Below are 14803 nucleotides of genomic sequence, written 5' to 3' on the forward strand. Positions count from 1 at the left end.
TTCAGTGAGATCTCCTATATTGGACATCGATAGTCGATTATAGTTACGCTTTGACGGTTAATGTGTTTTGACTTTTTTTCCTGCTGCTTATTGGATGTAAATTTATGTACAAACTTCGGGGATTTTGTTTCCGTGGACAGAAAGGAGCGCATTTTTCGACCGTACTATTTTAAGCGTCATATTGAATGGGACAAATGGAGTCGTGTTGTAGCGGCGAGCACACGCGGGTGCTAATCTTGCGCTTCTTGGAAGTGTGGCACTTCATAAGGAAACACAGACAATCAAAGCTCAGCCGGGGAAGTCGATGTCCTACTTAATCTGTGTGTTAATGTGTTTGAAGAGGAGAGTAAAGGAAAGCAAGTGTTAAGGACGTACGACGCTGCATGTGGGCATGCTCTCGTCGGGAGCTGCAGCGCATGGCCGGTGATTAATTCTGTGTTATAGAATTAATGAAAGAGAAGAATAGCAGCCTCTGTAGGCAGACTAATGTAGGGGACCGGGTTCATGCAGGGGCAGCCTTAAAAGCTCCAACTAATAGCTTGTGTAAGTCAGTGTTAGTAGGTCAGTTTGTCCCAAATAACAACAAAATAAATAAATAAATGAATGAATGAACTACAGAGCAGATGACATTGCACAGTTTAGGAAAGCGCTAGTGTGCCACACCGAGAGATTCCCCCAACACTCTAATCTATTTAGTGCCCAGTGGCTTTCTTTTTATGAAGAATTGTGTATTTCTCACTCCCCAATGACTTTCAGAGAGGGGGGGGGGGGGGAGAGATCTAATTTTGAGATTAGAGATAAATTGTTTGTGTTATTTGTCTCGTCCAGTCGTGATACGATTTAAAGCACTGACGTTATTGAAAACAGGCAGCGCAACAACAGTCTGTATTCTCATTGTGCAACTACAGTCAAACTCGGTTTCTTTAGAGGTCCCATATTATATCCTATTTCTCCAGGTTAACCTAGTTCCCTGGTGTCCTAATGAACATGTCTGTGACATGCTTTGGTCAAAATAAGCAGCCACAGCAGTTCAATCACCCTGCCAAACAGCCCTGTTCAGACACTCGGTTTAGTAGTATCTCTTTAGGTCCACCTTAAAAAAAAGTAAAACGAAACTTAAAGGACAGGAAATGACATCAGCCACAAAGGCTACTGGGAGCTAACAGCAGTTAGCATTTGGAAAAGTAATCATTTGCAGGCTCTAGCAGGCAGATTGCCGTCATATACAATATAACATGTATCCACTGGACAGATAAATCCTCTGAGGCTGGAAGTTTGTGTAGGAGTCTGTGCTGCACTGTGGAGACAAGAATAGAACTTTTCACGGACTTTGCGGACCTCCGGTTTTCGGATACTTTTGCACTCGCCAGAACGCTCGCGTGTTTTACGGACAAAGCGGAGCTCTGCGAGACAACAATTCCAGGAATTTAGCCCAGTGAGCGCGGAAGTCAATATCGCGTTTTCATCTCCTGTACTTAGACTGAGGAGAACCACAAAAACATGACTGACTCGTCTTTTTTCACACTTTGCCGACTGATGGGACCTCCAGAGTCCCAAATATAAGGATTTAAATGATTAAAAAGTTGATTTTGCATAATATGTCCCCTTTATATGTGCACACTTTTAAGAGCCATTGTTATTCCCTAAAATAAAAATTCACTTTGGTGGCATTTCTCTCTTTTTTTTGTAGGTATCTTCTCAACTTTTCCTCTGACATTTAGTATAAGCTGCTTAATTTGTCCTTTACAATCAAATGAACATGCCTACCGTTTGTTTGACCAGAGAAGGGCACGTTTGATCCAAAATACAATATAACATTTAAGCTGCTAACGTTCGGAGGGAATTGTCTCTCGGGTGCGAGCGGTTTGCGAATAAATCCCTGTACAGTACGAGGCGAAGTGCGGTTCTAACACTTGCAGCGGCTGCGTGATGAATGTGAAACAGACTCATTTTTGAAAGGTTTTGTAACTCACGTAGCCGAGTAATTCGTCCGGGGTGGCACTTAATCTGGATTACCCTGCCTGTGAATGTAGTGGAAGGAGGTAGAAAGAGGGTGTAGGCAGTGGAAAGGGTCAGTTGTGCTCAGTTAGGGCAAACTCTTTCTGTGCAGTCTGTGCTAAAACAAATAAAATAAATGAAATGTAGGACAGTTATAAGACAGGAATTGAGGAGTGGAGACAGGGCATAATTGTTCTTAGTATCAGGACTGAATATTATGATAATCAGACTTTATAAAACACAAAAACCTGCCGTTGGTGCAGCTCCGTATCCATTATACTGAGATTTTTCACACCACTAATAGTTTCCAATAGATTGCAGTTTTAAATAATTTTAAACTTGATTGTAGTTGCGCGTACACACCTTTTGTCTGTGATGCGCACACACACACACACCCTTACAGGTGTCAGCAATTATCACCTCCCTCCTCTGCAGCGCAAGAGCCACTCCCTAACAGGTGTCAGCAAATATCACCCTATCCTCTGTTCTCTCGTGAAGGAGCACTCTGTTGTCTCTTTTTGACTGGCTCCTACTTTTTGGGGGAAATAAGTTCTGACACATACGCACACATTGAATGTACACTACACTATATAAGATGCGGTTTGTGTGGGCGAGACCACACCAGGCTTTAATACCGAGCATGAAAATGTAGAGCAGCTGCGAGAGTGCTCTTTCAGCAAAGTCTATACGTCTTTTCTATTACTTATTAATGCATGCTGTTCAATCTTTTTCATTGATAATTCAGTCAGACACGGGGACAAAATTGGTCCATAACTTTGCCGAGTTTTTTCGGGGAGTGGACCTTGGTCACTTGTTTCCATGGCGACTTAAGTGCTTATTAACTCGGAGCATTAAGGCATTTATTGAGCAGACCGTCCGCTCACTCAGCTATTAGAGGGACAAATCTGTCACTGATTGAGGGTAAACACTGCAAGGACAAATGTGCATTTCACATTAAAGACAAAGTTTAGTCGGCCTGCATTTAGTCTTTTTATGAGTGGTTGTTGCTTGGAGAGAAAAAAACAAAGTCATTCCTCAAAAATGGGTTCTGGGCACTCACTCGTGATTAAATTAACATAGGCATTAGGTGAACGTTATCTACAATGTTTAAAGGTAGAAAAATACGAGGAAAAAAAACAAGTTTTACATTACCATTCTAAAGTTTGGGGTCACCTATACAATTTTTTTGTATTTTCCATTAAAAGTCACACTTTTATTCATTCTTTTAGTCGAAGAACCAGCAAAACTGTTTTCAGCTGTGCTAACATAATTGCACAAGGGTTTTCAAGGGTTTTCTAATTGTCCAATAGCCTTCTAACATGATTAGCAAACAAAATGTACCATTAGAACACTGAAAATGGGCCTCTATACACCTATGTACATGTTACATTAAAACATTAGACATTTGCAGCTAGAATAGTCGTTTTCTGATTAATTTAAAGGTGCATTATGTAATAAATCTAAAGCAACTGGCCATAAAATCCTCTTAATATGTCACAGAGACTCAGGAATAATGTTCATATAACAAACTGAACTCAGCAGTACAGCCAAAATTTTCACATTAAAAAAAAACTTTTGCAGTCCTCAAATCATGTTTACGTTTTGAAATCATGTTTTGGCATGTGGCGCCACCTACCGCCGTCTACCAATCATTGCAGTCAGTAGTATCTGAGCTGCCGAGCAACCAGGGGTTGCCAGTTACATCTGAGCTACAATGGCGGAGAAAACGAAACCTAAAAGACCAATTTTTGGCCACATTCTTACATATGGCGCCTTTAATGTTATAGGCATTGAAAAAAAAGTGCTTTTCCTTCAAAAATAATGACATTTCTAAGTGACCCTAAACCTTTGAACGGTAGTGAACCTCTCTGCGAACCATGGGAAATATTGTATTTGTATGTTTCTGTAAAAAGACCAAACATTGCCGTGTTTTTACCTGGTTACATTCAGGGATTGTAAGCTGCTAATGGTGCGTTTTGACTTTGCAGGGCATTGTTTTGAATGTCAAAAAAAACAAGGCCCTAACAAGGTGCTTTTTGTTCTTAGGCCTAAATACAGGTTACTCTCCTGTGTAATGTAACCCTAACCACATTCATAACCAGGAAGTGGTTTCAGCCAACAAAAACAATCAAACGTCTATCACGTTATAACACGTGTCTGGAATTGTGTGACACGTGATTCTGGTGAATGGGGTTGTGTTGTGTTTTGTGTTTTAAGTGATACTCTTTATTAGTGTTGGTGCCCTAACACTGTACCGACATACATTATCATGTAGTGTGAGAAGTTCACTGATTGGTCGATTGTTATGTCAGGGATTTGTTTGGATATAGACTTTTCCAGAACCAAATACATTTTGTTGAACTCGATCTTTGCTTTTCCTCGGATTCAATCTCCGTCCTGAAACTTTCACCAGCGAAACCGAGAAAGAGAGAAAGTTCACCGCTGAAGCGAGAGACGGCGAGAAAAGCAAAACCAGAGTGAGAGCGAGAGCGAGGCAGAGAGATGAGAAGTAGAGAGGAAGAAGGAGGGAAGGAGAGACTGCTGCCAGGAGTTTTTTTTTTCTCTCTCTCCCTCCCCAACCAGCAGCTCATTTTGGGAAGTGATTCAGCAAAATTGATTTCAGGAAGAGCGAGTGCAAGAGGTGGAGAGAGAGAGAGAGGCAGAGAAAACGTGTGGAGACTTTAGAAACTCCAGCTCCAAAGTTGTATTAAATGATGTTATGCTGCACTTTGCAGAACTGCTCGCAAACAGAGTGCTGCTCAGATGTTTTCAGTTATTTATCGAGCCAACGGACACAGCTGTACAGTAAATACTGTAAAGTGTTGTCCTGGCCTGTGTTTAAATGGGGGGGGGGGATATTATGCACTAGTTTTGAGAGTGAAGTCTCCAAAGCCTCTATGTGAAGATAGGGTTTGTCATCTAATGCCAGGGAATCTCTGCAGAGCACATTTCTGATCGGCTCTTATACGATGCACAATCTGCACACGCGTGTTTTACGCCGTGCATTTAGTAGCATAATCAACATACGTTCACGCACGTGCCGTTTCTGTCGAGACGGAAACAGACGCACTTCCGTCTTCAAAGGGCCGTCTGTGGTAACGAGGGTTAGATGCGAGTCTGCCTCTGGTGCATCTGTGCTGTGGTGCTGCTCGCAGTGCTCTGCAATCTAAAGAGGGGATTTTGTATTCTGCTCCTTAGCCCAGACTTCGCAGCATCTTCCTCTGCTCTGAAATATTCTTTGACCGGGCTGAACTAGTTTTGACCCCCTCCTCCTAATTGAGAGAGTACTGAGCAGAGATTACAACTATTTCTACTGCAATTTAATATTACTAGTTCTTGTTGTGACATTGTCCCTTCTTCATCTCTGTCTTTTTTTTGTTTCTTCAGGGACCGCATGCAGCAGTCAGCCATGTATGATCTGTGTGTGGGAATGAGGCAGGTGAGCCAGGAGTTTGTACGTCTGCAGCTAAGCTACGAGGAGTTCCTCTCCATGAAGGTCCTTCTGCTTCTCAGCACAGGTAGGTCTGCTCTGGATCGGAACTTTATTCAACCCATACTGTATCTACACTCTTCGGAATAAAAGTGCCAAGTAGAACCATATAAGGTTCTTTGGCTTGTCCTCATAGGAGAAGCCTTTTTGGCTCCAGTTAGAACCTTTTTCTTATAAAGATTCCACCTGTAACCCTTTTAAAACCCTTTATTCAGGAAAGGGGTTTTAAAGGATTCTCTGGATCAAAATGGTTCTTACTGTTACCATTAGTATTACCAACTCTTTCTTCAGGAAGCAAATGGTTCCAGGTAGAACCTGAACCCTTTTGGAACCCTTATTTCTAAGAGTGTACCTGCAGATCTCACACTGACAGAACTATTAGCACCTTGTCTCAAACCCGCCTGCAATTACTTACTCTACACTGAATCATCATTTAAAAAGCCATCTATTACACGCAAAACAAACTGAAAATTGCATTTCAGACAACATTTTTCGTGCGAGCTATCAATCATGCAACACCTCTTAAACTGACTTTTCCTCAGGCCAAATGCCTCTCCAAATGCTCAGCAAAGTGTCACGCTATTTTGTAAAAATATTAAAATAATAACTGGTTCATCTGGTCAGGTTGTTTGGGAAATTCTTGCTCTCATACAGGTAGCCTTTTCTAATAGAAAGCACAAAACCAGTCGCTCATTAATGGATACTAGGTGTGGGAATCTTTTACTAGTTCACGAGTCGATTCAAAATCGATTTCTGCTTCAATCTATAGGTGTGCAAAGGATGATCTACTCCGGTCTGTTTAGACTGAATTATTAAGTTTTAAACATTGCTTAGATGGAATTGTTGTAACTGTTAAAGAAATATCACACATTGCCTCTCGATTCTTTTAAATCGATTGTGAATCGTAGTAAATGAGAATCGCGATTCTACAAATCTACAAATAATCATACACTGCTTTTTTTGCCATTCTAACAGTGGCTTGTTATCTGTATTGTGGTATCGCTTGTTGCCGATACTGAATCATGGCTTTTTTAGGTCACTGATAATCAGCAGATTTTTGATAAGCAGCAGAAACGTCTCCGTTGAGCGCTGCTCTCAAGAGAAACGACGCCTCGTGTGGTCCCTAATCAGCACCTGTGTTGTGACATCAAGCGCTATACTTGTGAACCGTCGCGGGCCCCGACGGAGCCAAAAAACAGCCTTTTTCCTCACAGGAAATGTATCGATAAAGTGTCTCGTATTCCGCTCCATCCACAGCGTTGGCAGCGCTGCTCGTGTCTGCCTTTTAAAGCACATTCTTTGGAATCCTTTAACGCGGGAAACAGGTGCACCCATTTGCATAGCAACGTGTCGTAAATGTAAAGGAGATTATTATTTTATTTTTTTTGACTTTGTTCATTGCTGGTGGATAAAAGGAGTCTTTCAATGACTCACGACGGAAGGTGTTGCCGCTCTCAGCCAGACTTCGCCCACTGGCTCTGCAGCTTCACTCGCTGGACCGAGCTTTTTCAGCCTGAAACGGAAAACAGTGGTTTTTCCACTACCTCAACGCACCACGAGCCGCTGCCAGCTTCGCGAATCTCGATGTGTCCTAACTTTCACCGTTCACGTTCAAGTCGCTGGATGTTTGAGAGGATAAACACAACGTCTGGAGTTACACGAGGACACGCGACCTGCTGCTGAAGTAGTTTTTTTTTTTTTTTGCAAATGTTTACTTGGGGTGTGGACTGTTTGTGGAGAAGTTCAACAGGTACAAGAGTACAGAGAGAGGCGAGGATGATGGGGCGGTTGAGTTTACATGTTGGCCAGACTTCACCAGTGCTAATCAGGTGAAATATTCACTGGCGATGTTGTTATTTTTCAGTAACTAAAGCCTCGGCAAGGTTTAGGAATAGAAAACAAAAATAAAAGACATAAAACTATGGGGAAACTAGAGTTTCTGACTTTTTCGGTTGATGACACACAGTCTACAGGGAAGTAAATACGTCTATCGCAACCAGACATCCAGTATTTACCTGAGCGACAGTATAAGGTTGATTTTGGCACAATAATACAACGACATAAGGAAGAAAGTGTAGAAAGTATTTCCCTGGTATGCTGTAACCTCCGTGTTGTTGAGTCATCTGGACCAACAGGGGAGCTCCAGCTGGACTTAAGCTATTGGATGCTGGGAAAGCTGAGGAAGAAAGAGAGAGAGATGAGGGCAGTGAAGATGAAGAAACCAAGGGGGAGGAAAAGGCGAGATTGAAAGAGTGAAATGAGACAAATGTTGACAGTGAGAGCGAGTATTGGCGGAAAAAGAGACAGGTGCATAGCTGTAGGGAGAAAGAAAGAAAGACGAGACAAAGGGAGGTGGAGGGGGTAGGTCAGAACTGGTCCTTCTGTTGCTGTGGCCTCGCTCTCCTCCTCTGGAGTTCGTCCAGAGAGCCCTGCTGTACTTAATAAAGGCCAGGCAGAGCTCCAAAATCTGTTATTCTTCCTCCACTTCCCTCAAAACCCAGGCTGGAATTTCAAAGGAGAGGTTGTGGAGATAAAAGAAGCAGGTATACAAAATGAAATCGAGGGGAGGGCAGAGAACTTAAGGAGCTTCAGTCTGCTCTGGTTATTGGATTTAGTCAAAAAAAATATAGCGGTGAAATAATATGACGAAAGAAGACGAAAAACAACCACACCGGTGCTTCATGTATAATGTGTAGCAGGGAAGTTTCTGGTACTTGTTTTACCACATTATCTCAGCAGAAGAGTCCACCGTCTCTGGTTTTCCTGAGGTGCTGTAGAAAAGAGCTGCTCGTTACACTCATTCATAGATAGACGTGTGCGGTTTTTGTGGGAACATGTCAGCCGAACATTTACTACAGGGTCATGGAGTGCGTGCGTGCCTTTGGGTTAGTTTGAGGAAAAAAGTAAAAAAAAAAAAAGTGACTATGTGTTTTAAAACTGAGAGAGGTTGAACACGTGAAAGAGAGAGAGAAAAAAAGGAGGGAGGGATTATGAGAAAAGAGAGAAGGGTTGTTATTTCCTCTCTGACCTTGGCTAAGGTTTCACTGAGCCTGCAGCGTCTCATGACCTGTTTGGATTTGGAACATGAGCGGCGGCCCCGGCTCAAAGTAGTTGCACTTCCTCACCTGTGCGCACACGGACGGCGTTTTTGTTTCCCTCACTTCATTCCGATCGCGCCGGTGACACATCCGTTTTTATGTTGTATAAATAGTCTATCATTTTCATTTCTAAGCAGTCATTATAGTTTTATTTTTAATCATCCGTCAATTAAAAGTTCCTTTTTGCCAACACCCTTGAACCTTCAAACACATCACACTAGTTGTACAACTCCCTAATTACTAGTATGATGTATTAAATCAAAAAAAAAAAAAGAAAAAGGCACCCTGTCAGTCACCTATATCAAAGCAACCAGAGCAGGATTTACTAGCTGCATGAGTCACGCTTGTCTCTTTGTTTTTTTACGTGCAGCAGAGAATGAGTGTTGTGGCACTTCTTACATGTACATAACGATAGCTGGAACGACGATACCTGCAGCAAAATATCTATTTAACACGATGTGGGTCAGAGATGTTGGATGTCAGCCTTGAAACCGAATCGAATAACTCTTTGTATGTCGTTTTCAGAGGTGTTTGCAGAAATACGTACGACGAATAAAAGTTAAATAGAAAGAGTACGACTGAGACTACAGACAAACACAGAAGTACACATTGGTTTTTTTTGTTGTTAAATTATGCTCTCCTAACAAGCAGTAGTAGGCATTTTGTCGTTGGTTGTTTGTAATGCAGTCCTAAAACAGGTTCCGTCAGTCACTTTGGTTTTTTTTTTACTTCTTTGCTTCAAGTGGTTTACGTCGGCTGTGCTTGAGGCAGCTTGTAGCTGCTCTTAACTCAACAAAGTACAGGATTGTGTGTTTTGTTTTTTTTTGTTTTTTTTTGAAGGCAAAGTCGTTATGATCACGAGAGGCTCAGAATTTCACGTTGTGCTGCGGGGAGTATTATTTATAAGGTGTCAAAAATGCGATAACAATGTAAATACACTACCGTTCAAAAGTTTGGGGTCACCTATACAATTTTTGTTGTGTGTTCCATAAAAACTCACACTTTTATTCATCAAAAGAGTTGCAAAATGAATAGAAAATATAATCTATAGACACTGACAAAATTATAGATAATGATACATTTTGCTTTCGTCAGCAAAACTGTTTTCAGCTGTTTTCAAGGGTTTTCTAGTCATCCAATAGTCGTTTACCACATTAACAATGTATAGAGTCTATTTCTGATTCATTTAATGTTATATTCATTGAAAAAAAGGGGCTTTTCCTTCAAAAATAAGGAAATTTCTAAGTGAGCCCAAACTTTTGAACGGTAGTGTAATACAAAATTATACAAAATATAAAAGTCTTACTTTTATAGTACAATACTAAGAGTTTCTTTTAAGGTTTGTCAGCCATGTTTTTTGGTATGGGAGAAATCTTGAATCGTTAACAAACTTGTCACGGCACATACACTCTTAAATAATAAATGCTTATCATACTTAGAAATAAAAGTGCTAAGTATAATCATATAAGGTTCTTCGGCTTGTCCTCATAGGAGAACCCTATGTTACCAAGAACCCTTGAAAAACCCTTTCTCCAGGAAAGGGTTTTTCAGAAGCAAATGGTTCCAGGTAGAACCTCAGCCCTTGGAGAAGGACTCTTTTGGAACCCTTATTTCTAAGAGTGTATAATCATATCTGGAGTCTTGGATGAGGGACAAGTGAAGGCATTTCCTGCCACTGTTTGATTTGTAATGCGTTACTTAATCATGAAGGCGGCGGCGGCGGCTGAATGTCATTGAAGTCCTTTGACAGATCTGCATATCTGTGACTTTGTTCGACTGCACAGAGAGGGGAGGGAGACAGATAGTTGCCATATTGATGCATCGACATTGCACGCTGGCTGTATCTCATTCTTCACATCTGTCTGACAGCTGACTGTTACACTGCCTTTTTAATTTGAGTGCATTAGTGGTAGCATTCAGATCCTAAGCTTGTAGTCGTTTATCAACGTGGGTCAAACTGATCGAGCTCCTCGACGCACTTTTGTTTCCCATCTGTCGCCGAGATATCGTTCAATCAAGTCCTTCCAGCGTATTAGTCGTCTTTCATGAAACAGTGGCTACACGTGAGAACTAACTGCAACTCGAAATTGCGAAAGTGGACGTAATGAGATGCTAAATAGGCTTAGGTCGTCAACATTTCCAAAAATAAGGCAACTGTGTGGGAGTGGGAGTACCTCGAAATACCCTATCAATGAACATTTGTACATTAGGTTGTGGTTTGCTAAAATCACTCACTGCAAAACATGTGTACTAAACCATTATGGTACATAGTTAAGGACTTATTTCCTTAATTTTAGATTTAAACTACTACTAATGTTTGAGTTTAAAGGTCCCGTATTATGCAAAAGCAACTTTTTAATCATATAAATCCTTATATTTTGGACTCTGGAGGCCCTACCAGTCGGCAAACTGTGAAAAAAAGATGACTGGCGAGGGCAACGGCATCCGAAAACCGGAAGTCCGCAAAAAGTTATTTTCTTGGCTCCACAGTGCAGCACAGAGTTCTACACAAACTTCCAGCCTCAGAGGATTTATCTGTCCAGTGGATACATGTTATATATGACGACAATGTGCCAGCTAGAGCCTGCAAATGACCACTTTTCCAAATGCTAACGGCTGTTAGCTCCCAGTAGCCCCTGTGGCTGATGTCATTTCCTGTCCCTTAAGCTTTGTTTTACTTTTTTTTTAAGGTGGACCTAAAGAGGTACTTATAAACAGAGCGTTCTGAACAGGGCTGTTTTGGCAGGGTGATTGAACTGCTGTGGTGCTTCATCCTCATGGTATTTTGACTAAAGCATGTCACAGACATGTTCATTAGGACACCAGGGAACTAGTTTAACTTGTAGAAATAGGGTATAATATGAGAACCTTTAAATACCTGGGGTCAATAGACGGTGCACAAGAGAGTGCAGCCAGGGTGTGACACGAGGATAGCAGCGAAAGTGAAAGGGAAGGCCAGCTGCGTGTTAACTGTGACATCCTTTCATTCAGTCCAACCGATGATGACAGTGGTATTTGTCTGTCTTCCAGTTCCAAAAGAGGGTCTGAAGAACCAGGCAGCGTTCGAGGAGATGAGGGTTAATTACATCAAGGAGCTCCGGCGTTCAGTGGGAAAGGCAACCAACAACTCTGGCCAAACCTGGCAGCGCTTCTTCCAGCTCACCAAGCTACTCGATGCCATGCATGATGTAAGTACTCTTGTCCTGTCTGCCCCTCGCGTTGCCAACTGCCTACAGTACAGCACAGGCTTCCCTTGGCAGAATCGTCCGCATGCCATGCCTTCACACACTGAGGAAGAGGTGTCCAGTGGCACTCTGAGGCTCTAATATCACTGGAAATGTTTTGAGTGAAATGTCAGCATAGTGGATTTGGATGATGCATTTACTGAGCTGTTCAATGGGGGTACTGTGGCTTGGAATGAGGATTACTGCATCCCAATCCTCCCTAAAAGGGGCTGTGTTTTGGACGGCGGTGGTGGATCAGGCTGCGCTGGTGAATGGAACAGAAAAGGGATCCGGTGCCAGTTTGGACTTTTTTTGGATCAGAGTTTCACAGTGGTCATTGTGGGGAAAATGTGCTAAATCACAGTTCTTATTCCAAGCGTGGGGGGGGGGGGCGACTGGATTACGGCATGCAGACGATGTAGGCAAAGCCCCGAGAGATACGAGTCAGCAAGCAAGAGGTCACAGAGATAGATGATCGGAATTCAATGACCCAGATGACTGTGTGAATGGGGTTAAGGCCGAGCAGATGACCCTGAAACAAAATCTGTGATGCCCCCCAGTGGTGAAATGAGAAGGAAATTAAGTGTGAATGTAAAATAGTAATACAATATAATAATACACCATTCAAAAGTTTGGGGTCACCTTTACAAATTGTTGGTTGTTTTCCATTAAAAGTCACAATTTTATTAATCAAAAGAGTAAATTAATAGAAAATATAGTCAAGGCATTGACAAGATTAGAAATAATGATTTTTATTCAAAATAATAAAACTTTGATTTCGTCAAAGAACCAGCAAATCTGTTTTCAGCTGTGCTAACATCATTGCACAAGGGTTTTCTAATCCTCCAATAGCCTTATAACGCGATTAGCAAACCCAATGCTAGACAACTCGATACACGTATGTACATATTCCATTAAAAACCAGACGTTGGCAGCTTGAATAGACGTTTTCTGATTAATTAATGTTATATTTATTGAAAAAAAGTGCTTTTCTTTCAAAAATAAGTGCATTTCTAAGTGACCCCAAACTTTTGAACGGTAGTGTAATAACGTAAATAAAATAAATAACAGAAAACTGTTTCTCATCATATTTTCTTATCTGTGTCGTTCAGCTGGTGGGGAACCTATTGGACTTCTGTTTCTACACCTTCCGTGAATCCCAGGCGCTGAAGGTGGAGTTCCCCGAGATGTTGGTGGAAATCATCAGTGACCAGATACCAAAGGTGGAGTCAGGCCTCACTCACACGCTCTACTTCCACAAGAAGTGACTCCCTTTAACTCTTGGGACAGAAGCAACATTGGAACGCAAAACTGGAAGAAGGGAGTTATAAAAAAAATAAATAAATAAAATAAAGATTCAAGGAACATGAACAAAAAATGTGCAAGAAAAGGCCTGAGCAGTTGGTCGTCAGCCTGTACGCCTGCTGCATCTTTGTCTTGGATCGGGAACGTTTTTAGAGACACGGTGACACGAGTGGACTCGGCGAAAGAGGGATTTGACCGCGCTGTCACCGCGAGCAGGTCGGAGCTGTGAATACCCCGTGGAGCCCCGTGTGGCGCGCTGACAAGCACTTGTGACAAATGTGACAGTCTCCCCCCCCCTCCAACCCTGCCCTCCCCTGCCCCAAAGACAATTACAGTATTTTCTATGGAGATGAAGCCATACATTTCTTAGGATGCGCTAGATATGTTCACTATGTGCACGCACACACACACACACACACACGGAGGGAAATCGATACACACATCGCTGTCCACATGCCTTCACGCAAACGCACAGATGCACTAAAATCAGACTCCCTGACAAATCTGCAGAAGAAAAATAAAAAGGTTTTTGCAAATATTAACTGTGGCTTATGCAGTCTTTCACAAATAAAAGCACTACAGCAGAAAAACGAAAAAAAAAAAAAAGAAAAAAAATGCCAATACTTAAATCGTGCTTTGCAGTGTAGCGGCATACTGCAAGACTACAGGGCAAAGGACACTACGAGGAGGCACAGAAATAATAGACTGTAAAGCGATAATGTCTATTTGAATATATTCCAAGGGCTATACAAGCGTCATCTTAGGCTTAATAATTACATTAAATCTTAACAAGTCCAAGTTTGAAGCGCAATCAGTGTTGTAACAGCCATCATAAACATTCACATAGTGCGTTTCTTAATTACAATATGTAGTAAAACAATCAAAACTAATATGCAAAGGTCCAAAGCTAACTCTGTTTTGAAATGAAAAATAAAATGTCTCTTTGTAAAAAAAAAAGAAAAAAAGCTTGCACGTGGCGCTCTCTCATTTCATTAAAATCACTATATTAAGACGTCGCGGTGAAGAAATAAGACGATATCGACGAGAAAATTCACCTCCGGGTTTAAAACGGCCAGTGGGTGCTGCAGGATGGGAAGAGAGAAAAAAAAACCACATCATATGTAAGAGGAAATGATTTCAATTGAGTTCTCTGGTAATGGATTTGACTGAGGTGCATCCATAGTAATTGCTGTCGTTTGTGTTATCTCCAGAGCAGCTGTCCAAATGTCTGTTTTTACTCACCGTGAAGCAAAACCAGCCCTTTGTGAATCAATACTTATCTACTCTTCCCAGAAATAATAATAATAATAATAATAATGAAAAAAAAAAAAAAAGCATTTTATAAAAGTGTGTCGCAGAAGTTTAGTTTTTTGACGAGTCGAGTCATTTTACATTAAGGTGCTTCATTTCTACAAAGCCGGGCGAAACATAATGTACAGTAACTTGTAGAGATCCATTCTATACAATAACGAACTACTACGGATACAAACACGCGTAACTATGTAAAGACGACATAATCCAAAAAAACGGAGCATTACTCTTCAGTGCTTATAGCAAAATGGCTCATGTATCAAAACCAGGCAAAATGTGTACAGGTATTAACTTCTTTAAAAACACGTTCTCTTCAGCTGTTGTACAGTACATGTTCATGAACGCTTGATGAGGAACTGTTGGTATAATCAACTATC

At 41.5% G+C, this 14803-nt stretch overlaps 1 protein-coding gene across 1 annotated transcript in view; it reads left to right on the forward strand.

The window, feature by feature from the left end:
• nr3c2 (nuclear receptor subfamily 3, group C, member 2) overlaps positions 1-14358 on the forward strand; it is a 66385-nt gene extending 52027 nt beyond the window's left edge. Inside the window, exons 6-8 of the mRNA XM_083909425.1 lie at positions 5386-5516; positions 11617-11774; positions 12923-14358. Of these exons, the coding sequence (XP_083765551.1) occupies positions 5386-5516; positions 11617-11774; positions 12923-13078 (445 nt within the window). The 3' untranslated portion in view covers positions 13079-14358. The remainder of the gene's footprint in view (positions 1-5385; positions 5517-11616; positions 11775-12922) is intronic.
• Positions 14359-14803: the final 445 nt, after the last annotated feature.

The sequence above is a fragment of the Microchirus variegatus genome (assembly GCF_963457635.1).
Source record: "Microchirus variegatus genome assembly, chromosome: 23".
Taxonomy (NCBI): domain Eukaryota; kingdom Metazoa; phylum Chordata; class Actinopteri; order Pleuronectiformes; family Soleidae; genus Microchirus; species Microchirus variegatus.